At 48.9% G+C, this 26,238-nt stretch overlaps 2 protein-coding genes across 7 annotated transcripts in view; one reads left to right on the top strand and one right to left on the bottom strand.

Annotated features, from left to right (window-relative positions):
- Positions 1-218: 218 nt before the first annotated feature.
- MDH1 (malate dehydrogenase 1) lies at positions 219-13,417 on the bottom strand. Its single transcript, XM_069955289.1, has 9 exons — positions 13,370-13,417; positions 8,166-8,264; positions 7,916-8,012; positions 4,042-4,217; positions 3,316-3,438; positions 2,944-3,120; positions 1,325-1,438; positions 1,070-1,159; positions 219-550 (listed from the first exon to the last, which is right to left on the bottom strand). Exons 1-9 carry the CDS (start codon positions 13,400-13,402, stop codon positions 425-427), a joined length of 1,035 nt encoding a protein of 344 aa, XP_069811390.1. The 5' UTR covers positions 13,403-13,417; the 3' UTR covers positions 219-424.
- Positions 13,418-16,328: 2,911 nt separating this feature from the next.
- The window catches only part of WDPCP (WD repeat containing planar cell polarity effector), a 209,634-nt gene continuing 199,724 nt past the window's right edge, over positions 16,329-26,238 (top strand). For 3 of the 6 annotated variants that reach the window (XM_069955283.1, XM_069955288.1, XM_069955287.1), the window contains exons 1-2: positions 17,571-17,908; positions 22,105-22,207. In XM_069955283.1, coding sequence (XP_069811384.1) covers positions 22,175-22,207 — 33 coding nt within the window. In that variant the 5' untranslated portion in view covers positions 17,571-17,908; positions 22,105-22,174. Of the gene's footprint in view, positions 16,349-17,570; positions 17,909-18,342; positions 18,363-22,104; positions 22,208-26,238 lie in introns of those variants that run through there. The other 3 variants (XM_069955284.1, XM_069955285.1, XM_069955286.1) reach the window with 3 other exon arrangements.

The raw sequence follows: 26,238 nt of genomic DNA, 5'->3' as shown, positions 1-26,238 counted from the left end.
GATTGTGCTGTGGGTGTTCAACATGGCTGATCTATAGTTCTCATGGACCACCACCACCAGGTAGGTAGGTACGTACGTACGTACGTACGTACGTACGTAGAACCACCATTGGTTCCTCGGCTTGCTAGGATATATATGGCTTTGGGCGAGGAGGAACCAAAGTTCTCCTGGAGATTATATTTTAAGATCCAACAACACCCAAAGACGCGGGACAGAAAAACTTGTTAACCCCATGAGGGTTTTATTTATTCACTATTACTAGGAATGACTTAAACTAGTCACAGATACAAAACTAAATCAGGTGTGACTTCCAGATGACGCTGCTGGATACCGGGTGTGACATAAATAAGCACTTGATCAGTGAAACTTAAAGACAACATTTCACTTTCTTGGGACTTGTGTGCGGCTTTGGATCGATCTCTAGTCACTCAATTGAGAGGAACTCAAAGGCAGTTTCCTTCTCTTCTTGAAGTTCTTTGGCTGTAACATCCATCTTTCCACGAGAGAAGTCATCGACTTTCAGGCCTTCAACTATTTTCCAGGTCTTGCACTGTTTGAGATCAGGATACAGTGTTTAAAGCCTCATAAGAAGGTTTTCACATAAAACAAACTGATCAGAACTTTTGACAAGTCTGAGTAATAAGAGTAATAAGTTCTATCATGAGACATAACCAGTAGCTGCAGAGCAGGAGACAGGATCCATACACTTGGCATGAGAAAAGAATTTTTTTTTTTTTTTAATTCACACTGCGGTTTTGCAATCAGTTTTATGCAAAAAATAAATAAAAATGAACGAATGCATTTAAGTGCATTCACTTTTCCACTGGACTCCCATTGTAACAGAGGGGGGAAAAAAAAAATAAAAAAATCTTTTTTCTTTTTAAATAAATGGAAGTCAATGGAAAAACACGCACACAAGTTACAGTTTTTCATCCTTTTTTTGCATAAAGCAGATTGCAAAAACGTAGTGTGCACCCAGCCCAACATGAAAACATTTTACTGCATTATACTGAGCAGAACATATCTAAGAGTTTTAAACCACAGATTGGGTAAGAGCTCGGTATCATACATTGATAGTAACAGGGAAGGAGTAGAGAAGCTCATTCGGGATTCCGTAAGCATTTCCATCAGAGATCACACCCATCGAAACGTATTCTCCCTAAAAGAAAAGGAAACATTGAAGATGTTCAGCATGTAATCCGGCCCAGCTCCAGATACATTGTTCTAACATGATGATACAGATCCTGAGCCGCCTGACAGACGCTTACTCAGAGCCATTAAGATTTCAAAACTACAACATAAATCTGACAAGTTTGTCATTTACCTCTGGGGTTCCAAACCAGATGTCGTGCACGTGATCACAGATGGCTTTGGCAGCAGACATGGCGCTGGATAACTTCCTTGCTGCAATAACAGCGGCACCGCGCTGCTGGACCGTCTATAAAGAGAGAGAAGCATCACTATGCAAATCTGTGCTGCTATTACCACACCCCTCATCAGGGACGACACGGACATTGATGGATTGTTAGTAAATCGACCCCAAATTTCAGCCATTAAGCTGTCGGTTGGGTCTGCTTTTTTGTGCCCAATTCATTAATGTGTCCCATTGCCCTATGTAAATCTGGAAGGTTTTTTCACAGCACAAAACTAAGAACTGCAAAATAAAACATGGCAAAATTTAGCCCAGAGAGGTCCCAATCCTTAAAGGGGTTTTACCACCACAAATTTTATCCCCTATCAGGATACAGAACAAGCTGCTTGGTGGGTTCAGGGAGACTGTAACCGTACACCACCCGTCTGCATCCACTCATTTATTCTTCATGTGGCTTACAGTCATTGTTGAGATCTGAGCTCTACGTTTTTAAAGTGTCACTGTCACCAAAGAAAACTTTTGACATTTCATAGAGACATGTCAAAGGTTTTGATTGAGTGTTCAGAGTGGTATCGATCGGCAAAACAAGTGGGGAGAGGACTGCACTGCAGCACAACCTCTCCCTGCTCTGTTTCAACATAAATCAATCGGGATCCATAGACTAAAGGCCCTATTCCACGGGCCGTCTAGCGCTCTCAGTGCTCGTTTGCTCCTCGTTCCCCGCTCGCTGCCGCCGCTATTCAATGCGGCAGCAGCGAGCGGGTGAGTGCGGGGGGCTGCCCGGGTGATCGCTGATCGTCCGGGCAGCCCATAGGATAAAGCAGCCTCTGCTGCCGACGCTCCTATTCAAAGGAGCGATGGCAGCAGATCGTTGCTATATCAGTCGCTTGTTTTTCAACATGTTGAAATACAAGCGACTGCAACGATCAGCCGACATGAACGATGTCGGCTGATCGTTGCATTCTATTCCACGGGACGATTACCGTCCGTAGCGGCCTATATCGGCCGAATACGGACGATAATCATTCTGTGGAATAGGGCCTTTACACTATGAGCCCGACTGATTAAGTGACAGAACTGGGAGAAGACTGCGCTTAGCGCATTCTCCTGATTGGTACAGATCTGAACACTCAAGACCCAGACAGATCAAACCTTATGACATGTCTCTAAGATATGTCAAAAGTTTTATATGGGAACAGTGAGACTTTAGGCCCCATAGAGAATAAATGGCGCAGTGGCAGCACCTGCCTGGTTCGCCCTCTTCACCGCTGTGCTTTGACCCCACCAGTGTGTCATCTCCTAACCTGTTAATAGGGAAGAACTTCTTGACACAGGAATATTCATTTAAAGATGTTAACACATCCGGACATTATAGACTATATGAGATCCAGCCTGTAAACTTCCCCAGTCTCCGCTCAAAAATGAATCCCTCCCAATCACTGTATTTTAGGTACAGAACGTCCATACCATCCCCATAGGTTTGCCTGAGGCCTCTGGACTGCACAGGCTTAGTGCCACAATTCATGTAATAATCCAAGAGGACATGTATGGTAAACCATGATATTTCCTACTGAGATAAAGCCTTCTTTCAGCCAGGCATCATCCTTCACAGCTTCAGAGACAGAAACTTTCTTTCCCTGCAGCTTGACCACAGCGTGGCTGACATCAGGATATTGGGTGGAGGAGTGATTCCCCCAGATGATCACGTTCTTAACATCATCAGACGTCACATTCAGACGAAGAGCAATCTGCAAGAAAAAAAAAAATCTGTTTAAAAGATGTGTCACCATATCAGACACTAAAGGGCGATATAGACCATCAGGAGATATTACTGCTGTGCATAGTCTCTGGATGGCCGATTACAGACCAGGATTTACTCCGATATTTCAGTCTCTGGTCCAGATTTCCCCAGAAGATTTTAGCAGTGGTGTGGGGAGACGTACCTGAGCCTTTGCTCGGTTGTGATCCAGGCGGGTGAGACAGCTGAAGTTCTCTTTGGGGATGGATGGAGCGGACTTTAGTGCAGTTAAACAGTTGGTGTTTGCAGGATTTCCCACAACAATCACCTAATAGAGAAAAACAACCCGAAAACAGAGTTAGCACTGACGCACTCCCCCCCCCCAATCAACATACAAAGAGCGCGGCTATGCTTTACACGAATGTTTCCCAGAGGTTCCACTACAACAGCTGAATGGGAATACGACTATATAGCTATATCTCCAATCACCCACCTACAAGTGTGATCAATAGACTGTGGACCCTCATAGAACATGAACACAGGGGTCCCACATCCCACGAGCACGCCTGCAGCAACTTCTGCCTGTAAAGTCTGAATGAAATAACACTTAGCCATCTCAGATGAGTCCCCCCCCCCACCCCCCCAGCAGGTCATGATTTAAGGAGATCCCATACAGTGTACATCCGGTGTCCTCACAGGGTTCTGAGTAACACCTGTAAGACACACAAGATGAAATGAACATGACCTGTTGGGGGCACTCCAGGACGGGCTGAGAAGGACTTCCATTGAGAAAAGACTCTTTATAAGGATGAGAAGAGCGGTGTTCCATCACACTGACATTTCAGTAGCCATTAGCTGGGCACAGTAAATAAAATTTAATAGAAGCCAAAGTGTATTTCTCCAAAAATAATAATATATAGTACTCTGTCACCTTAACCGTCTTCTTTGCATATTTATCCAGTGCGGCACCTTGAGACTTGAAGATCTTGACGTTGGCCTTCAGCAAGTCCTTCCTCTCCATGCCCTCCCTCCTTGGCATGGAGCCCACCAGAATGGCCACATCCAGATCCTTAAAGGCCACTTCCTCCTTGTCTGTAGCGATGACCTCTGTGGAAGGAGCACAAGTTATAAACAACTGCTACAGGCCTTGTGACAAGAGACATTATTGTATATAAAGGTCACTATAACACAACTTACTGATACACACCATAATAACCTGCTATACACCAGGTTGCTTTATTGCTGTATAGATTAAAGGCCAACTCAAAAACAAACAAAATAAAATCAAGTGATGTTAGTGCAAGAGATTTGTAATTTACTTCTATTTAAAAATCTCTTGTCTTCCAGTAAATATCAGCTGCTGTATGTCAGACACAAACATTCGTAGGGCATACAGCAGCTCACAAATTCTGGAAGACTAGAGATTTTTAAATAGAAGTAAACTATAAATCTACTTTTTGCTGGAGTACCCCTTTAAGCAGGGCTGTGGAGTCGGTAAGGCGCAGCTCCGACTCAAGACTCCTGAATTTTATCAGGACAGACTCCGACTCAGACTCCTGCTCCTTCATAAATGGCCGGTCATATACCAGGGGAGTTATCTATCACACCGGCTCAGCAGCTTCTCCCTAATGTCCTACATGATCCTGGGGCGACTTCTGAGGGAATAAAGGAATACTGTATATAAAAGCAGCTTCTCCTGTGCGTGCAGTGGGTGCAGCCAGTCTCCAGCCTCCATGTCCTGAACTACTCACAACTAGACTAGATGGAGCAGGTGGGCTTTTCCTGCTGACAGTCTTCTATGTTTCTAACTAAATATTCACCATACACACAGAAACACTGCCAGATCCCTGTGATATAGAGGTCAGCCATAGTGATATAGAGGGGTCAAACAGTTATATAGAGGTCACAGTGATATAGAGGTCACACAGTGATAGAAGGTCACTGTGGGGGGCACGCAATAGCATACACACACACAGCCTGCTGCAGCCATAGCACACACACCCACACCACACACACACAGCCTGCTGCAGCCATAGCGCACACACACACACACACACACACACACACACACACAGCCTGCTGCAGCCATAGCGCGCGCGCACACACAGCCTGCTGCAGCCATAGCACACACACACACACACACACCAGACACACAGCCTGCTGCAGCCATAGCGCGCGCACACACACAGCCTGCTGCAGCCATAGCGCGCGCACACACACAGCCTGCTGCAGCCATAGCGCGCGCACACACACAGCCTGCTGCAGCCATAGCGCGCGCGCACACACAGCCTGCTGCAGCCATAGCGCGCGCGCACACACAGCCTGCTGCAGCCATAGCGCGCGCACACACACAGCCTGCTGCAGCCATAGCGCACGCACACACACAGCCTGCTGCAGCCATAGCGCGCGCACACACACACAGCCTGCTGCAGCCATAGCGCGCGCACACACACAGCCTGCTGCAGCCATAGCGCGCGCACACACACACAGCCTGCTGCAGCCATAGCGCGCGCACACACACAGCCTGCTGCAGCCATAGCGCGCGCACACACACACAGCCTGCTGCAGCCATAGCGCGCGCACACACACAGCCTGCTGCAGCCATAGCGCGCGCACACACACAGCCTGCTGCAGCCATAGCGCGCGCACACACACACAGCCTGCTGCAGCCATAGCGCGCGCACCACACACAGCCTGCTGCAGCCATAGCGCGCGCACAACACACACAGCCTGCTGCAGCCATAGCGCGCGCACACACACACAGCCTGCTGCAGCCATAGCGCGCGCACACACACACACAGCCTGCTGCAGCCATAGCGCGCGCACACACACACAGCCTGCTGCAGCCATAGCGCGCGCACACACACACAGCCTGCTGCAGCCATAGCACACACACACAGCCTGCTGCAGCCATAGCACACACACAGCCTGCTGCAGCCATAGCACACACACAGCCTGCTGCAGCCATAGCACACACACAATCTTCTCCCAGAGAGAAAACACCACACTGAGGACAGAGGTTACTGCTACGCTACTTATTCTGTGTAATATAGAGGAGGAGGAGAAGGCATATCTTCATATTACACTGCTGCTCATATTACACTGCTGCTCATATACAGTCATCCAGCATCCAGGAAGAGAACAGCACAGATCTCCCCCCACACAATGGACTCTTCCAGCTCAGAAACAAACTGCCAAATAGTGACTGACAACTTTTCCCAGACCACCCTTATGTAATAGGGCCAGTGTCCTATTACTGATATATTCCCCGACCACCCTTATGTAATAGGGCCAGTGTCCTATTACTGATATATTCCCCGACCACCCTTATGTAATAGGGCCAGTGTCCTATTAGAATGTTGCTCATAATATATATTCAAGACCAAAACTTCATATCAAAATTCAATTCTACATTTTTTACATTTTTTTTTTTTTAAGCTGGAGTCAGTAAATTCCCCCCCCCCCCCCCCCCCAACTCCAGCCAAAGCTAGCTCCGACTCCACGACTCAGACTCCACAGCCCATACAGGGTCATGGTGCTGAAGTAAAAGGCCTGTAGTTACAGTAACATGTATGGGTCACTGACCAGTTAACCCTCAAGTAACCAGCCACAACACCGGTTACATTTTCAGGAGCCATGTTTTATCTGTGCTTCTTTACAGTGAAAACACAGCAACTTCGAAAGCAAGAAAGACTTCCACAAGAACAGGGCGGGCTGTGACAGGACAACTTTCAGAAACTAAATGTAAGTGTGCTCCACATAGACAGTACATGTCACATTGTGTAAAGCAATAGTGGTCCAGGCTGCATGGTGCCAAAAACCACGCTGTGTCTGCGATGCAAGCCAAACTTCTGCAATGACCTGCAGGGTAGACGACGATGGTCTACATGAGGTTGATAAGAGACTTAACGAAGGCCAGTACAGAGTCACTGCTCAATGTGTCCATCAATCACATGACCGGGACTTCCTGTGTTTAGTAGCTGTTATATAGTTTCCTTTATCAGACTGGACCTGGATACAGTAAGTATAGCTGTTATATAGCTGCCTTCAGGAGACTGGACCTGGATACAGTAAGTATAGCTGTTATATAGCAGCCTTCAGGAGACTGGGCCTGGATACAGTAAGTATAGCTGTTATATAGCAGCCTTCAGGAGACTGGACCTGGATACAGTAAGTATAGCTGGTATATAGCTGCCTTCAGGAGACTGGACCTGGATACAGTAAGTATAGCTGGTATATAGCTGCCTTCAGGAGACTGGACCTGGATACAGTAAGTATAGCTGGTATATAGCAGGAGAAAAAAAAATTGATTCAAATTGCAAACTTGCTGTATATTTCCAAGGTTTCTAATAGCCATGGCTCCTAACAGTAATCTCAGCCACACAGTGTGAACTCAGCCAAAAAGCTTCCAGCAATGTCACAGATCCAATAACCTATGGCCTTACAGCCGATCAGTCCACGTTATGCCTGCTGCACATCTAACCTTTGCCTTGCAGATAACAGAACGGTAAGCCGTAAACAATTCCCTGGTAATGCTGCATAATAGGTTAAAAACTGAGACAAATTCTTCAATAACCAGAAGATAAATCACACTAAAAGGACAAGGCCCGAGGGTGGAAAAACTACAGGATACAATACAGGCAATACACTCTGACATGGCGTCAATGTTACCAGAGGCCTCTGAGCACAAAGGAGCGGAGAGACAGGATGCAAGTGAAGCAAATGAAATTGATATATAACTTTCTTTTTTTTTATCTAACCCTAACCCCCCCCCCCCCCCAATGGAGGACATGACACAAGCTCACCTGTCAGCAGAGGCAGTGCACAGTCCTGCAGCTCCATCACTACACCACCCAATACTCCCATCATGGGGGTGATGTCCAGGAGGGAAAGTGAGATAGGCTGCAATATACAGGAGGACGTGATAAGTGAGAGAGGAGCCAATGGACAAGGTAAAACGGAGAGAAGAGGCAATATACAGGAGGATAGATTAAGAGAGAGATGAGGCCACGGACAGGGATACACTATGACTGGGCAGCTATTCAGCTCTCTTACCTGGTCCTTTCCGAAGACATCCCCCTTAGCAATGCCGTACAGCAAGGAATAGGCAATCTGACCAGCGGCTCCGGTCACCAGGACTCTGATTGGTTGAGGCTGGAGAGAAAACAGAAAGCACAGTCAGCAGTCGCCATCATTCAAGCATTGAGGTATGGACGCCAGCAGGATGTTACATATCCCATACCCCAGGAAGATGGAAAATAAGGGATGACATATTGTTAGGATAGGCCTTCATTTTATTATCAGTGGGGGCCCCTGGGATCCCTGTTGATTCCAAACATGAAGGGGACGCAGTGCTGACCCAGGGGACTGTGGCCAGCCCCATTCATCTGCACAGGGGGCATCGGTTGTGTATCATAAAGTGACAGCATATCCTAGAATAAGGGAGTCTGTCAGCTCTATGATATGTTCAGATAAAGCACATGATACCTGTCTCTTAGTTGGTGGCTGTTTGCAATGTTATAAAATCACACTGTCTCTGAGCTCATTGGCTGTAGGTTTGGCTTTGTCCGGCTAGCTGTGGCCCCGCAGCCGCCAATGGGGCTCTAAGCAGCTCAGCCAATCACCGGGACAGCTCTGCGGCCAGTGATTAGCTGAGCGGTCTGTTACTTCAGGGATCGGCTCAGAAGCTCCAGTGGCGGCTCAGGAAGCTGGCAGCACCCGGCAGGCGATGGTTTATAGGTTGGAACAAACAATCAGCCCCCCTCAACCAAAGTATGAATAAAGGGGTGACACCGCATCGTGATCACCATGTAGCCCAGCTTTACTCAAACAGGAGACATTGGGAACCCAAAGCTCTGTAGGGGTACATGTGATGAGACACCCATGTACTATACTCTGCTTTTGGAGCCTGCTATGGCCCAAGGTCATGAGAGTAATAGTGAACTCCGAGCCCCGATCATTGTGTCACAATCCATCCCTGCAGCTAAAACATTACAATAAGGGAGCGGCCTCTATTTTTCCGTTACAACTTGAGTCCAGATCAGGGTTCTTAAAGAGACTGTACCACCAGGCCCAGGCAGAAGCACTGGAGGCGGCCGACCCACCCTTAGTGGGAGGAAACCCCCTCCCCTCTATCATAGGGTTGCATTGATTCTAATGGAGTCACATCATGGAGGGGGCTGGGGTTTCTTCCCACTTAGGGTGGGTCGGCCGCCTCCAGTGCTTCTGCCTGGGCCTGGTGGTACAGTCACTTTAAGTCTGTGGTCTTTTAAATTTTGCAATGCTACCACTCTCAGCATGCATCCAGGTGGACCCAAAGCAATTGGGCACTTATCCCCTATCCTGTCGGAATCTTAGTGTTCAGACTCCAGAAAGTCGATCCGAACCCGAACGTTCGGCATTTGATTAGCGGTGGCTGCTGAATTTGGATAAAGCCCTAAGGCTATGTGGAAATCATGGATATAGTCATTGGCTGTATCCATGTTTTCCAGACAACCTTAGAGCTTTATCAAAGTTCAGCAGCCCCAGCTAATCAAATGCCGAACGTTCGGGTTTGGATCGACTCGAACCCGAACCCGGTTCACTCATCTCTAGTTAAGACAAACAGGGAGAAGCACAAGATGCTTCACTCCTCAGCTCACTGCCATCTCCATCCAGTTGCTGGAGATGTTCTCTACTTAAAATAGATGGGGACTGCAGTGAGCTAGGGAGTGAAGCATGCAGCCATGCGCTTCTCCCCGCTAATACAACTGATCAGTGGGAATCTTATAACTCAGCCCTGACCAATTAAAAATATTTCATGTCTGAGATAGCAAAGATTTTGTTAAGTAACAGGAACACTAAGCATTATTAGGACACGTTCAGTAAGTTTAAGCAGCCAAGTGTGTGGCACTATGGCAGTAAGAACCCGGCTGGTTGTCACCTGTCATGTATCTGACCACCAGATACTTCCAGCCAACCCGTCCTCAATTATCATAACTACTAAACATAAGGAACCGATCCTGTGGTTGTGCAAGAGGGGCGACAGGAAGATACCCCTGCCCCTGGGGTAATGACCGGGGCACGTAGTGAGAGCCCAGCACTCTGCCTGCACACACACACTATGTACAGTATATCCTATATGCATATCTTGTGTACAGTATATCCTATATACATATCCATCATATATACTGTGTGTGAATATATATGACATGCCATAGGATATATATGTGTAATTTGGCACTGTTCACTGGTATACTGGAATAAAAACCTTTGTGCACCAAAAAGGGTTGAATAATCTTTGACACTATGGCGCAGACCACAGCCTCGGCTTTTTCTAACTTGGCGAACATTGGTGCAAAGAAAGTGAGAATTGTGTGCAGTCTATTTCAACACGTCTTTGTCCCCGGATGCATCTGCTGCCCTGACATAACTGCACGTGACGCATCTATCTGGACGCATCGTTGACGGTGACGCATCTATCTGGACGCATCGTTGACGGTGACGCATCTATCTGGACGCATCGTTGACGGTGACGCATCTATCTGGACATTGTCGGTGACGTTCTATAATCTGAGTGCAGGAGAGTCCAGCCATCTCCAGCCTCTGGGGACTGACGTCACGTCTTCCCGGCTACAGACAGATGTTGCTACTGTAAATCCTTACAAAGGCTTCTGATAATAAAACTATTTATCATACAAGATGCAGATTTTTCAATGCATTACATGGTAAATCCAAAGGATAAGCTACCTAAAAGGGGGCCTCTGTGTGCATATTCTGCATATACCAGACCAGGGTATATAGCAGAGAGCTGCCCACAATGTTTAGAAGACCTCACAGTATATGAGCACAGCCTTGGGGGCACATTGACGTCATTGGCTTCTGTACTTAGTATTCCACTATGGGGTCTTGAGAAACACTTGTAAAGTTATAAAGATGAAGGGTGACCAGGGGTCTGCAGGACTCTTACAACACACCAGCAAAAAGTCAGTTATATGACAGGGCATAAGAAAGTGCTATATAAGCAAGTCCCAGATGCCCATCCACTGCTGCCAAGTATAATACCAAGATACTAAACCAACCTCATCAATGTTTAACATAAGGATCTAGTCATGTAACCGGACGGCACCAAAACAGGACACTCAGCCTTAAAGGGGTACTTCAAGTATTTATCAGCTGCTGTATGTCCTGCAGGAAGTGGTATACGCTCTCTAGTCTGACAGTGCTCTCTGCTGCCACCTCTGTCCATGTCGGGAACTGTCCAGAGTAGCAGCAAATCCCCATAGAAAACCTCTCCTGGAAATTATGTATGTTTGTTGGAAATGTTGTATGGTTCTAAGTTGCACAACTGTTTTTATTTGGAAAAGTGTATTAAAACCTAATAAATATATTGAAACAGAAAACCTCTCCTGCTCTGGACAGAGGTGGCAGCAGAGAGCACCACTTCCTGCAGGACATACAGCAGCTGATAAGTACTGAAAGGCAGGAGATTTTTAACTAGCAGTTACAAAACTATGAACAGTCTTGCAAAGAGGTACAGACACCGGCACTACCACCATGTAGTTAGGACTCAATACTGGATGGGGGGAGTATTCCCATGTGCGGTTATATGTGGTGCTCTCTTGCTAGAGTTGAAGATACAGTCTCTAAATCGTCCACATAAAGAAAAATGCAAGGACACTCACCAATCCGTGCTTGTACTTTATTGTTCCATCTTGTTAAAACATGGATTAGCAGCCAGCGAGGACGCCAAACACCTTCAGCTGACCCTTGCTGGCTGCTAATCCATGTTTTAACAAGATGGAACAATAAAGTACAAGCACGGATTGGTGAGTGCCCTTGCATTTTTCTTTATGTGGACGAGTTACAAATCTATATAACTTTCTGGAACCAGTTGATTTGAAAGAAAAAGATGTTGCTGGAGCACCCCTTTAACCTCAAGGCAAACAACTGCAACTCTCAAGAATTCTGTGATTTATTTTTTTATAACACTGCCCTGTTGAAAAACAAAGCTGCTATACTTGCCTCTCTGATGTCCCGGCAGACTGCAGCCCCACCATGTGTGAGCTGAACCCGCAAAGAGGTAAGTATAACATCATTATTATGTCGCATACAGATCAGCTAAGATAGGGGTGACCTTTAGCCGGATGCAGCGGAGCTGTAAACATGTTTTCCTCCCTAGTAAAGGACGGGACATAGAGTTACATCACTTTCCCCCCCAACCTATGGATCTTCAGCTGTTGCATAACTAGGGCATGCTGGGAGTTGTAGTCTCACAGGATGGGGGAACACTGGTACTAATGAAGCAGACAGAAGCCTGGCAGAGCAGTGATGGGGCCATCTACATCACAGTGGCAAATACTGCAGAATCAATCCTCGCTGTGCTGGTCTATGGAGGGATTCTTGGGACTACTTCCAGGTTATATATAGAGCAGAGTCCTATGTGCACATGCCCGCCACCTCTCCAGCAGCCTGACCCCCCCCCCCCCATTTCTCCAGCAGCCTGACCCCCCCCCCATCTCTCCAGCAGCCTGACCCCCCCCCCCATCTCTCCAGCAGCCTGACCCCCCCCCCCCCCCATCTCTCCAGCAGCCTGACCCCCCCCCCCCCCCATCTCTCCAGCAGCCTGACCCCCCCCCCCCATCTCTCCAGCAGCCTGACCCCCCCCCCCCATCTCTCCAGCAGCCTGACCCCCCCCCCATCTCTCCAGCAGCCTGACCCCCCCCCCATCTCTCCAGCAGCCTGACCCCCCCCCCCATCTCTCCAGCAGCCTGACCCCCCCCCCCCATCTCTCCAGCAGCCTGACCCCCCCCCCCCATCTCTCCAGCAGCCTGACCCCCCCCCCCATCTCTCCAGCAGCCTGACCCCCCCCCCCATCTCTCCAGCAGCCTGACCCCCCCCCCCATCTCTCCAGCAGCCTGACCCCCCCCCCCATCTCTCCAGCAGCCTGACCCCCCCCCCCATCTCTCCAGCAGCCTGACCCCCCCCCCCATCTCTCCAGCAGCCTGACCCCCCCCCCCCATCTCTCCAGCAGCCTGACCCCCCCCCCCCCCATCTCTCCAGCAGCCTGACCCCCCCCCCCCATCTCTCCAGCAGCCTGACCCCCCCCCCATCTCTCCAGCAGCCTGACCCCCCCCCCCATCTCTCCAGCAGCCTGACCCCCCCCCCCCCCATCTCTCCAGCAGCCTGACCCCCCCCCCCCATCTCTCCAGCAGCCTGACCCCCCCCCCCATCTCTCCAGCAGCCTGACCCACTATCCTCACCCAGCTGCAGAACCTTACATTGTAATAGATGCATGAGGCAGCAGCCGCCATTGATTGCCCTATGTGGCCGGTTACATGAGTGCAGGAGCCGGGGGGGGGGGGGTTACACGCTGCCGCATAGTCTCCTGGCAACCTGCCCGGTCTGTGGACACGATGAACCCCCACAGTGCAGGAGAATGGAGGCGTCCGCTGCACAGTGTAACCTGAGGGGCCGCGGAGTGACACGGGCGCACACCGGCGGGAGGAGAGGAACCATACAAACCATGATGCTTGACAGTCGGCGGAGGGAGACGCGTCTAGTCAGGAGCTTCTGTCACACTGGCAGCGGGTCACCTTTACCAGCGCTTCTACCGACGCAGAGACTCACGTGACAGACACACCCCCTGCTCCTTTTCTTCCTAACGTGACAGGGATCTGTAGTTTTTTCTCACGCAGGCGTGTTACCGGTCCGAGCCCCAGCAGGCGACTACAGGACTACATTACCCGACATGCTTAGCGGCGTGACAGATCAATCCGCCTCTATATTGGGACTGTAGGGGGGTTCTCGCGTTATAAAACGTGAATGAAGAGTAATGAGAGGATGGTGTGCGGAGCAGAGAGAGAGAGAGAGAGAGAGAGAGAGAGAGAGAGAGAGAGGGGGATAGAGAGGGTTCTGCAGAAGTTCGGCTCCCTCCCCATGTACTGACCAATCTGTGTGACTTCTTAAAAAGTTGCAAATAATAAATTTGGTGCCAATCCCGGATTACGCAAATTTTTAGGTGAAGTCAAACAGATTAAAAAAAAAGTCACATCTAAAAAATATAAAAATAGGTGCAAAGCTTTGGATGATTTTGTCCGATAGTGTGAACAAGGCCTGGCAAGACAAATCGAAGCAGCTCCTAGTATGTCTCCTCCTCATCAGAACTCTCCACCTTAAAGCGGTATTTCCCCCCATTTATTTTGCATTAATACGTTGCCCACCCGTAGTTTTCCGTCTTTCCAATATCAATGTATTATGGATTCTGCACAGTTTTGCTGTTATCTAGTTGCACTCACCCCCAACAAACAAACAAACAAACAAGCTCCTGGCCCCCACCCTCCATGTCTGGATCACGTGTCCTCCGTCTCTTCAATGGACCGGCTTCTAACCCTGCCCACTTAAGTGAGGGAGGACACTGACAGCTGCTGCCCCCCGAGACAACCCCGACCCCCCCCCCCCCCCGAAACTCACCCGCAGCACTGCACACCGCCCGACGACCACCCCAATCCCCACCCCAATCTACTCACTCAACTCTGCAATGCAACTCGCTCAACTCTTCAACTCACTCAACTCTGCTATGCAACTCCCTCAATTCTGCTATGTCACTCACTCAACTCTGCTATGTCACTGCCTCAACTCTGCTATTTTACTACCTCAACTCTGCTATATCTTGTGGATATCAGCTCTGCTACATCATGGACCAATCAGACGTAAGCATTGCATGATGGGAGATGTAGTTTTCTGTCCAGCACCATGTTAGATATAGTTCGGCCTTTTAAAAAACTTGTAACTACGGAACAGAAGCAGCTTGAAAGACGGGAGACGGCTCAAAACTTTTTTTAGGGAGACTTGGTGAGTAAGACCAGCTAGGTTTGTGAGCATTTAAAAAAAAATTTTTTTAGCTCTTGGGGGAATACCCCTTTAAGACCTTATTAAACTAAACCAATATCGCCTGTGTACGGCCGATAATCGTCTGGTGTAATAGAAGGCAACGATTAGCTGACGTAAACGATGTCGGCTGATCGTTGCTGTCATTTGTGTTTCAAAATGTTGAAAGACAAACGACCAGGATAACAATGATCTGCTGCCATCGCTCCGTGGAAAAGGAAGCAGCAGACGGCCACTATCCTATGGGCTGCCCGGACGATCAGCGATTACCCGGGCAGCCTCCCTGCGCCCCCTCCCCCGCACCTCTCTGCGGACCCCCGGCTCTCACCCACAGTCACATATAAGTGTCCCACAGATTCAGGACTCCCCGATGCTTAGATTGAGGGGTCCGCTGTGCCCCTCCGGCCCGTTAGCAGCTGCTGCAGGTGATCGGGACCATAAAAGCAGACCATGGCGATTTATGCAATTTGCTAACCGAAACTAAAAATAAATAAAAAAAATACTAATTAAAAAGCACAGATCAAGGCACAAGAAATGAGCTGTGATACAGCTCCATAGACAGAAAAGTAATAAAGTGACAGGGGTCAGAAAACATAAAAAAATCAACTTGTGCCACAGATGTGTAATTTACTTTTATTAAAAAATCTCAAGTCTTCCAGTACTTATCGGCTGCTGTGTGTCCTGCAGGAAGTGGTGTATTCTCTCCAGTCTGACACAGTGCTCTCTGCTGCCACCTCTGTCCATGTCAGGAGCTGTCCAGAGCAGCAGCAAATTCCCATAGAAAACCTCTCCTGCTCTGGACAGTTCCTGACATGGACAGAGGTGGCAGCAGAGAGCACTGTGTCAGATTGGAGCGAATACACCACTTCCTGCAGGACAAACAGCAGATAATAAGTACTGGAAGACTGGAGATTTCTTAATAGAAGTAAATTATACTTCTATACTTTCTGACTCCAGTTGATTTGAAAGAAAAAAAATTTAAGTTACCAACCCCTCTAAAAGTAGTAAAATAAGTGGGGATCGCTGTCGTCAGACTGATCTGCAGAATAAAGGTTACTCAGCAGCTTCAGGCCTCGTCCACACAGCTGTACAGACCCACAACTACTGACTGACACCGCTGCGGCCAGTGATTGGCTGAGCAGCAGTCAGTTCAGAGAGTGGTGTCTCCGGGTAGAGAGCAGAAGACCACCAGGAGCGTGGAGAGGTGATGTATATACTGCAGCCTTTGGTGCATGATGGTCGAGCCGTGTGATAGGCTCAGATCTGGCAGATCGTTGCTCGGTTACATTATTGATTGGCCCATCTAAAAGACCCTCAGGGACGTATCACACGGCCCCATATTAAGGAGCAGGCGAGCGTCGACCTGATAGGTGAGTGCTTGCTGGCTCCTCGTTCACTATCCGGGCTATTACATGCACAGACATTGAGCGGAGGGAGGGGGGGGGGGCTGCCTGGATGATCCTTACATCATGGAGAACGTCCACCAGCAGACCGTCCCTATCGCTGGCGGTTTGATAGGTCACCTGATCACACCAAACGACTATTGTGCGGAATGGCCGGTAATCAGCCAAATACGGCCGATAATCTTTTGGTGTAACACGGCCCTTAGGGTGGTATTACACGGGCCGAGCAGGGCCCGATAATACCTGTAAATGAGCAGCGATCTGCTAGATCGTTGCTCGTTTACTGGACCTATTACACGGCCCGATAATCGTTTGACAAGAGCTGCAAGGACATCGTTACCGATGTCCTTGCAGCCCTTGCTAAACTGGCATACATTACCCATCCACGTTCCAGGGCTGCCCCTGCGTCAGCTTCTCCCGGGGGTCCCGCACGCTCTCTAGTGTCACAGCAGCCTGTCAGCTGGTAGGCCGCTCAGCCAATCATAAAGCGGGACCGCCGCGGCCTGTGATTGGCTGAGCGGCCTATCAGCTGACAGGCCGCTGTGACGCTAGAGCGCGCGCGGGACGCAAGGAGAAGCGGACGGCAGGAGCAGCCCTGGAACGTGGATGGGTAATGTATATCGTTAGTCGCCGGCCACGCACCGCTATTACACGCAGCGGTGCGCGGTCGGCGCCCGACGAAAATAGGTTCTAAATTATATCAACGATCAGCCGATGATCGTTGTCATCGGCTGATCGTTGCATTTATTACACGGAGCGATAATCGGCCGAATCGAGCCAATTCGGCCGATTATCGTTCCGTGTAATACCACCCTACCAGCTGACAGGCTGCTGTGACACTAGAGAGCGCGCGGGACCCCCGGGAGAAGCTGACGCAGGGGCAGCCCTGGAACGTGGATGGGTAATGTATGCCAGTTTAGCAAGGGCTGCAAGGACATCGGTAACGATGTCCTTGCAGCTCTTGTCAAACGATTATCGGGCCGTGTAATAGGTCCAGTAAACGAGCAACGATCTAGCAGATCGCTGCTCGTTTACAGGTATTATCGGGCCCTGCTCGGCCCGTGTAATACCACCCTTACAGTCTATCTTGGACCTCAGCAGTCCTGGCTTCCTTGACCTCTGACCTCCAGCAGTCCCTGACCTCTGACCTCCAGCAGTCCCTGACCTCTGACCTCCAGCAGCCCCGGCGTCCCCATCCCGGGAGTTGTGATTTTGGGGAGCTCCCCCTGCTGGCCGGGATTATAGCACACCAGGTATATAAACGTCCCGTCCCGGTTATCACCAGTGTATGGTAACTCTTTCCCGCCTGCAGGGGGCGCTCTACACTCTCCTCACGATTCCACCAAACTTCCCAACCTTGCGTCCTCCCTGAGAAGGTTCCGCGTTGCTAGGAGACGGCGCGAGGCCTCAACCGCCGCCGGAATCCCTGTGCAGTAAGAGGCGGGGCTACCGACCACGTAACGTGCCCTGTACCGTGCACCGGAGCCGCCCCGGAGTGTGCAGCCCCCCCCGGGAACCGGACAGGAGGTAGGAGCCGTGTGTGTGCGCAGTCCTGAGCCCGGCACTGATTGGATACACGGTATCACCCCGGCATCTAACTCCTCACTATGAGATACTTCCCCAGCAGCCGCTGCAGTGATTGCCGCCAGCTCTGACACTGTGTCCATACAGGATCCTGGGAAAGCTGGGTGACTCCTATGAGGGATGGGCAGGATTATATATATATCGCTGCGGCCAATAATAGAAAACTAAAGGGATTATGGAGTCAGACAATTGTTATAAAATACCATTAACCCTCTCCTGTCTGATCCTGTAGCTGCAGCCAATCGGGAGCCTTATAGCAGCTGGGTGATGTCATGTGACACCACAGAGAGCACTGATTGGGTGCAGTGGTCACATGACATGGGGTGCTGGGGGCCACACTGGCAGAGGTCACTATGAAGTCACCTCAGGATGTGACCCTCAGTCTCCTGTCAGACATGTAGGTGCCCAGAGATCTACTGTCTCCATTTACTTAAATGGCCCAAACATAGTTAAAGGGGAACTCCAGGCTGGTGATGTGTAGCAGCTGAGGTGTAACCCCCCTATGGTCGCTAACTGGCCGAGCGGGCCGAACATGTCACGTCCCAGGTCCCCGCTCACATGTCCCAGAATCCGTGTTTTTTTTTTTTTTTTTTTGCATAAAACGTACGAAAAAATGAATTGTAAAAATGCAGTGTGAACCCGGCCTAATGGTGCTTTTACACAGGGAGATTTATCTGACAGCTTTTTGAAGCCAAAGCCAGGAACAGACTATAAACAGAGAACTGGTTATAAAGATAGGACTGAGATCTCTCTTCTTTTCAGATCCATTCTTGGCTTTGGCTTTAAAAATCTGTCAGATAAATCACATTCAGCCACATTCAGGCTTTTGAAGTGAATGGGTCCGTGGCTGGAATTCTCCCTATAAAGGTCCCTAAACTTTTCAATCACTTCTGACCTGTGACGTGTTTCAGCATGGATGTGTGAGAGCTGAGAGGGATGATTGCTGCTGCACAATACTTGGCCCGACTGTCTATGGAGGCTTTTTACTTCTCTATCAGTGGGTTATATGATTGTAACCTGTGTCTAGACCAGGGGTACTCAACAAGTTTTAGTGAAGCTCCAAGTACCGGGGTCTTTTGTCAGGTGAGGGTCCGAGCTGAACATCAGTAGGAAACGTGTTTTGTTACTTTTCACAAACGTTGTTGAACTATTTACATACATTGCCTATTAGCAGGAAAACTGGCGTTTTTTTCCTCTCACCGACCCTTTGAAATTAGGTACAATGGGGGTGACTTCCCCCAGTAGTATATAGCCCCCCTGTGAGCTCCCCCAGTAGTATATAGCCCCCCTGTGCGCTCTCCCCCTGTAGTATATAGCCCTCCCTGTGTGCTCCCCCAGTAGTATATAGCCCCCCTGTGAGCTCTCCCCCTGTAGTATATAGCCCCCCCTGTGCGTTGCCCATTAGTATATAGCCCCCCCCCTGTGCGTTCCCCCATTAGGATATAGCCCCCTGTATGCTCCCCAGTAGTATATAGCCCCCCTGTATGCTCCCCCAGTAGTATATAGCCCCCCTGTGTGCTCCCCAGTAGTATAAAGCCCCCCTGTAGGCTCCCCCAGTAGTATATAGCCCCCCTGTGTGCTCCCCCAGTAGTATATAGCCCCCCTGTGTGCTCCCCCAGTAGTATATAGCCCCCCCTGTGTGCTCCCCCAGTAGTATATAGCCCCCCTGTGTGCTCCCCAGTAGTATATAGCCCCCCTGTATGCTCCCCCAGTAGTATATAGCCCCCCTGTGTGCTCCCCCAGTAGTATATAGCCCCCCTGTGCTCTCCCTCAGTGTGTTCCCTTAATTATATAGATTCCCTGTGCTCCCCCTCCATATAGCATATAACATAAAAACACAAACACTTATACTGACCTGGGTCCAAGCGTCTCCTTCTCTTCCCATCTTGTGGCCGCACTGCAGTGGTCATAAGAGGCCGCTCTCCCCTTGTCCTGGTGCCGGTGCTCCAGTGACATCACTAAGGCGCCAGCACCAGAGGCAGAGAGCGGCCTCTTGTAACAGCTATAGCCAGTGAGGGGTGACTGACAGGGAAGGAGCCAATGGCTCCCTCTCTGTCAGTGCTACTGCTGCACGGTAACTATGAGCGCTCGTTACGAGCGCTCATAGCTACTGTGCAGAGCGCAGCTCAGTATACAGGTATACTGAGCTGTAGCAGGGGTCCGGACAGCTGGCCTCCGCGTTCCACCAGTTGAGGACCCCTGGCCTAGTGTCTAATACGGCAGGGGACATTGAGGATGAGGAGATGTTCACCGTGTGCTTGGTCAGGGTGGTCTAGATCAGTGCGTCTCCATTCCAGTCCTCGGGCCTCACCAACAGGTCATGTTTTAAGGATTTCCTGAAAGTAGCCTCCGAGAGCCTTATAGAGCAGCAGGGAATTACTTTTATGTCCCCTTTTCGTAAGACCTGGTATCCAATCAGACCTCTGCTGTTATCATTACTAGAGATGAGGGTAATGCAGGTATGCTCAAGTCCGTCCAAACCTTGAAGTCTCGCCATTTGAATGTTGGATGCAGCCCTAGGGAATCCGGGAAAACATGGATACAGCCATAGGCCTAAGGCTGTGTCCTCTTGGACTCACTAGGACTGCATCCAACTTCTGCAGCCACCGGGATTCAGATGCCCATGGTCAGACCCCAGCACGCTTTACATGGATCTTTACATACTGTGTTTCCCTGAAAATAAGGCAGTGTCTTTGTCTTATGTTAATTTTTGCTCCCAAATATGCACCAAGTCTTATTTTTAGGGGATATCTTATTTTTCCATAAAGAAGAATTCACATGTCACATGCACAGCAGGGCCACCAGGGTTAGCTGTCCACAGCACACTCGTACAGTACAGAAGGGACAGAGCATACAGTATGGCGGCTTCCGGCCACCAGGGGAAGCTCACCACAGCACACTCGTACAGCACAGCAGGGACAATGTACAGTATGGCGGCTTCCGGCCACCAGGGGGAGCTCATCACAGCACACTCGTACAGTACAGAAGGGACAGAGCATACAGTATGGCGGCTTCCGGCCACCAGGGGTTGCTCTACACAGAATACTCATACAGCACAGCAGGGACAGCGTACAGTATGGCGGCTTCCGGCCACCAGGGGGAGCTCACTACAGCACACACGTATAGCACAGCAGGGACAGCGTACAGTATGGCAGCTTCCGGCCACCAGGGGAAGCTCACTACAGCACACTCGTACAGGACAGCAGGGACATAGCATACAGTATGGCAGCTTCCGGCCACCAGGGGAAGCTCACCACAGCACACTCATACAGCACAGCAGGGACAGAGTGTACGGTATGGTGACAGGATAATGGCAGACTGTGTGCAGCTCTACATCTGGTGGTAGGGGACAGCAGGGATGGTGGCAGGTGACAGGCCATTTCATGCCCTGCCTGCACATTTACAAGTGACGGCTGCGGAAGGGAACATTGGGGTTGGGGGCAGGTGACGGTCTTCATGTCCTGCATGCAGCTGCTCTGCAATGGACGGTGAAGGTAGGGGACATTAGCGGTGGGCTAAATACAATCCCAGCTGTGTGCCCTGGTGTTCTGTTCGGCGGCCATATTTCCAAACAAACACTTTACTAGGTCTTACTTTCGGGGAAGGTCTTATATATTTAGCAATTCAGCAAAACCTCCACTAGGTCTTATTTTCAGGGGAAACGGGTATATACATATTATAATGTAAGGCTCGGCCTAAGCAAAGTGCTAGATGTTTCCATTATTAATAGGGTCATTACAGGCTCATTACATCCATGGTACAATGGGACTTCAGATAGGGTTGCACTCCTGTCAATGGAGGGAGCGTTCTGCTGGGCAGAGATCCTCAAGCGTCTGTAACAATATCTCACTTCCTTGGCTGCTGGTGGGTGACAGAAGCTTTATAGTAGGAGCCGATCCTCTCCCCGGTAGGTGTATTTCCTTTTTTTTTTTTTTTTTATTACATTAAGGATTTCTCATACGTCTTCCTTTTCGTGTTTCAGGGACATGGTAACAATTATAGTCCTATCTCTGGCAATATAATGTGTGCTACATAGTGTCCACGCTTATGGGATCTGGCTGACGTAATATTGTTCTGCTGCCGACAACCCCCTGCTGAGCTGTCCGGATCACTGTAAAATATATACTGTTTCTTTGCAGGGGAGGGCGGCGAGCAGCTGCCAGATACCTCCAGAAAATCCATTGCGTGTTAGAGTAAAAAAAATCCAACATGGCTGATCCCCTCCCGGAAACCACCTGTCGGGTATGTCTGTGCCATAGGTATATTAGAAGCGTAGGCTTTATCCTCTCCATATTAGAAGCATAGGCTTTATCCTCTCCACATTTGGGTCATACTGCTGAAGTATTGGTTGTTTCTTTCTGTTCATTCCTAAAAACAAATACAACCGTTACAGAGACACGGATAACGTTGCTGCCAGGACACAATTCACTGCAAGACAGGCAGCATTCTCTCCATCCACTTTCCCTTCTTCGTCTTGTAACATATATAAAGGTTTCCATCATACCCCCCCCCCGTCCCTTCTTCCTCATGTAACATATATAAAGGTTTCTATCATGTCCCCCCTTTCCCTTCTTCCTCCTGAAACATACAGTATATAAAGGTTTCCACCGTGTCCTCCTTTCCCTTCTTCCTCGTGTAACATATATGAAGGTTTCCATCATGTCCTCCTTTCCCTTCTTCCTCGTGTAACATATATAAAGGTTTTCATCATGTCCTCCTTTCCCTTCTTCTTCCTGTAACATATATAAAGGTTTCCATCATCTCCTTCTTTCCCTTCTTCCTCCTGTAACATATATAAAGGTTTCCATCATGTCCTCCTTTCCCTTCTTCCTCCTGTAACATATATAAAGGTTTCCATCATCTCCTTCTTTCCCTTCTTCCTCCTGTAACATATATAAAGGTTTCCATCATGTGTTCCTTTCCCTTCTTCTTCATATAACATATACAGTTGTGCTCAAAAGTTTACGTTTTTACCTTTTTTCAGAGAGTATGAATGGCACAAAAACGACCCCCCCCCCCTTTCATGGTTAGTGGTCGGGTAAAGCCATTTACTGTCACACTACTGTGTTTTCTCTTTTTAAATCATAATGACAACCAAACACATCCAAATGACGCTGATCAAAAATTCCCATCCCCCAGTTGTTAATACCGAGTATTGCCCCCTCTAACATCAATGGCAGCTTGAAGTCTTTGTGGTAGTTGTGGATGAGGCTGCTTATTTTCTCAGATGGTAAAGCCGCCCATTCTGTCCTCCGCAGACTGGCTCGATGATATTGAGGCCAGTAGACTGAGATGGCCGCTCCAGAACCTTCTTTGTTCTGCTGTAGGCATCGGCAGGTTGGGTTGGCTTGGCCTTGTGTTTTGGATTGTTGTCATGTCGAAACATCCAAATACGTCCCATATTTGCTGATAACCGTCTGCATTCATCTTTCCTTCAGCTCTGCTTACACATCCCCAAAACACATCAGCAACCTCCCCATGCTTTACAGTAGGAATGGTGATCCTTCCATCATAGGCCTTGCTGACACCTCTCCAAATGTAACGGTTACGGTTGTGGCCAAAAAGTTGGATTTTGGTCTTATCACTCCAAATGACCTTGTTTCAGAAGTTTTGAGGTTTGTCTCTGTGCTATTTGGCGTATTGTAGGCGAGATACTTTGTGGCATTTGCACAGTAATGGTTTTCTTCTAGCGACTCGACCATGCAAACCGATTTTTTTTTTTTAAGTGCCTCCTTATTGTGTGTCTTGAAACAGCCGCACCGCTAGTTTTCAAGGAGTCCTGGATTTCAGCTGATGGTATTTGTGGGCTTTTCTTTGCTTCCCGAAAAATGTTTGTTGGTCTACCTGACTGAGGTTTGTACAAAGCCCCTGATTTTCCATTTTCACAGTTTGAACACTGCTGACTGGCATTATCAATTCCTTGGACAGAGTGAAGGTTTTAGAGTGAGCATATCGGTCTCCTGACCTCAATATCATTAAAGGGGTTGTCCAGTGTGGGGGCACTTTTTTGGGGGGACCGGGGAGGAGGTGGCTGAAATAAAAGACGTTCACTCACCTCCCCGGTTCCAGCGGCGGCTCACTCATCGCGGCGCTCCGGTCCCCGATTCCCGGACGCTTCCGGGTGTCTGACGCTACGTCTCAGGGCCGCTCAGCCACTCAGTGAAGGAGGCGGGATCTGAGCGGACTTCACACGGATCCCGCCTCCTTCACTGAGTGGCTGAGCGGCCCTGAGACGTAGCGTCTCGGGCGGCGTCAGACACCCGGAAGCGGCCGGGGACCGGAGCGCCGCGATGAGTGAGCCGCCGCTGGAACCAGGGAGGTGAGTGAACGTCTTTTATTTCAGCCACCTCCTCCCCGGTCCCCCCAAAAAAGTGCCCCCACACTGGACAACCCCTTTAAGCCACTCTTGGGGGATGTCAAGTGCGCAGTTCATGCAGGACAGTCCAGGAATTTACTTGGCTTTTTGCCAAGAATAAAAGGCAGCTTTACCATCTGAGAAAATATAGAGCCTCATCCACAACTACCATGAAAGACTTCAAGCTGTCATTTTAGTTAGAGGGGGCAATATGTGGTATTAAAGGGGTTATCCAGCACTACAAAAACATGGCCACTTTCCCCCTTCTATTGTCTCCAGTTTGGGTGGGGTTTTGAAACTCATTTCCATTGGAACAGTCTACCACAGGATCTGGTCACAGCAAAAACAGTAGAGGGCTTCAAAACCGGCCTAGACAAGTTCTTAGACCAAAATAATATAAATGCTTATGTATAGAACCTATCACCCCTCCCCCTTCCCTGTATCCATCCCCTCCTTGGTCGAACTTGATGGACATGTGTCTTTTTTTTCAACCGCATTAACTATGTATATATGTAACTATGAAGTAAATGGAGCTTAATTGCAAACTGCACCTGAACTGGAGACAAGAGAGAGGGAAAAGTGGCCATGTTTTTGTAGCGCTGGATAACCCCTTTAAATACTGGGGGATGTAAACTTTTGATCAGGGTCATTTGGATGTTTTTGATTGTCATTATGATTTTAAGTGTGACTGTCGTTATAACTTTCAAAATCTAAATCAGCAGCAGATGTAATAAAAAGCAAGTTTACAATTTTACATTCATTATTTTTTTTAGGTATCAGAAAACACGGCACCTCCTTTTTTCTGACTTATTTTTTTTTTTGTCTTCAAAAAAGGAAACACAGAGAGAAGGCAGTCATGTGATTGATGGACACATTAAGTCGTGACTCTCTGTTCTGGATGGAATTCCTGTGTTTAGGGTGCCTTCACACACAACGTATCCGCAGCAGTTTTCTCGCTGCCATTTCGCAGCAAAGTCCCCTGTCAAAGTTATCCCGCTGCGAGTATGGCAAATTTAGTGCCGTTAACCCCCACGGCCCTGGAGTATTTATTTTCTGCTATATGCTCCTGCTTGCTTCAGGGCTTCCCTGCATCTCCCAGCAGTCAGACAATCAGTGTGCCGCGGTGGGGCAGCGCACTGATTGACTGACCGACTGGAGGCCCCAAAGCAAGCAGGAGGATGGAGCAGGTAATGTATGCTAACGGCACTGAGTTTGACATACTCGCAGCGGCAGTTATCTGCTGCGGATACGTTGTGTGTGAAGGAGACAGAACCCGGATACAGTAAGTATAGCTGTTATATACAGTAGCTGCCTTCAGGAGACTGGGCCTGGATACAGTAGGTATAGCTGTTATATAGCAGCCTTCAGGAGACTGGACCTGGATACAGTAAGTATAGCTGTTATATAGCAGCCTTCAGGAGACTGGACCTGGATACAGTAAGTATAGCTGTTATATAGCTGCCTTCAGGAGACTGGACCTGGATACAGTAAGTATAGCTGTTTTATAGCTGCCTTCAGGAGACTGGGCCTGGATACAGTAAGGGCCCTATTCCACAGGACGATTATCGTTCAGATTATCGTTAAATTGTTTGAATCTGAACGATAATCGTTCGTTTGAATAGCAGTTAACGACTAACGACCGAACGAGAAATCGTTGATCATTTAATAAGACCTGGACCTATTTTTATCGTTGCTCGTTCGCAAATCGTTCGCATTGAATAAGAAGTCGTTCGACCATTCGCACTAGTGACGAACGCAATAGCACTGACAAGACGACCGCAAGAACGATCATAAGTAACGATTATCTTTCCATGTAAATGGGCAAACTATTTCAGGTCTTTCGTAATAACGGTCGTTTGGATCATTTATCGTTAACGATTATGCGAACGATAATCGTCTCGTGGAATAGGGCCCTAAG

This window comes from Dendropsophus ebraccatus, chromosome 15 (genome assembly GCF_027789765.1).
Source record: "Dendropsophus ebraccatus isolate aDenEbr1 chromosome 15, aDenEbr1.pat, whole genome shotgun sequence".
Classification (NCBI taxonomy): Eukaryota; Metazoa; Chordata; class Amphibia; order Anura; family Hylidae; genus Dendropsophus; species Dendropsophus ebraccatus.
The sequence above is the reverse complement of the archived record's forward strand: the minus strand, read 5'-3'. Positions and strand labels throughout refer to the sequence as shown.

Bases quoted from the DNA above. Each gene is read 5' to 3' on its own strand.
- MDH1 (XM_069955289.1), bottom strand. From the start codon at position 13,402: ATGGCGGCTGCTGCCTCATGCATCTATTACAAT. The intron at 8,013-8,165 runs GTAAGAGAGCTG...TGTATATTGCAG, and splicing joins ATGTCTTCGGAAAGGACCAG to CCTATCTCACTTTCCCTCCT. The intron at 1,160-1,324 runs GTAAATGACAAA...CTTTTCTTTTAG, and splicing joins TCTGGTTTGGAACCCCAGAG to GGAGAATACGTTTCGATGGG.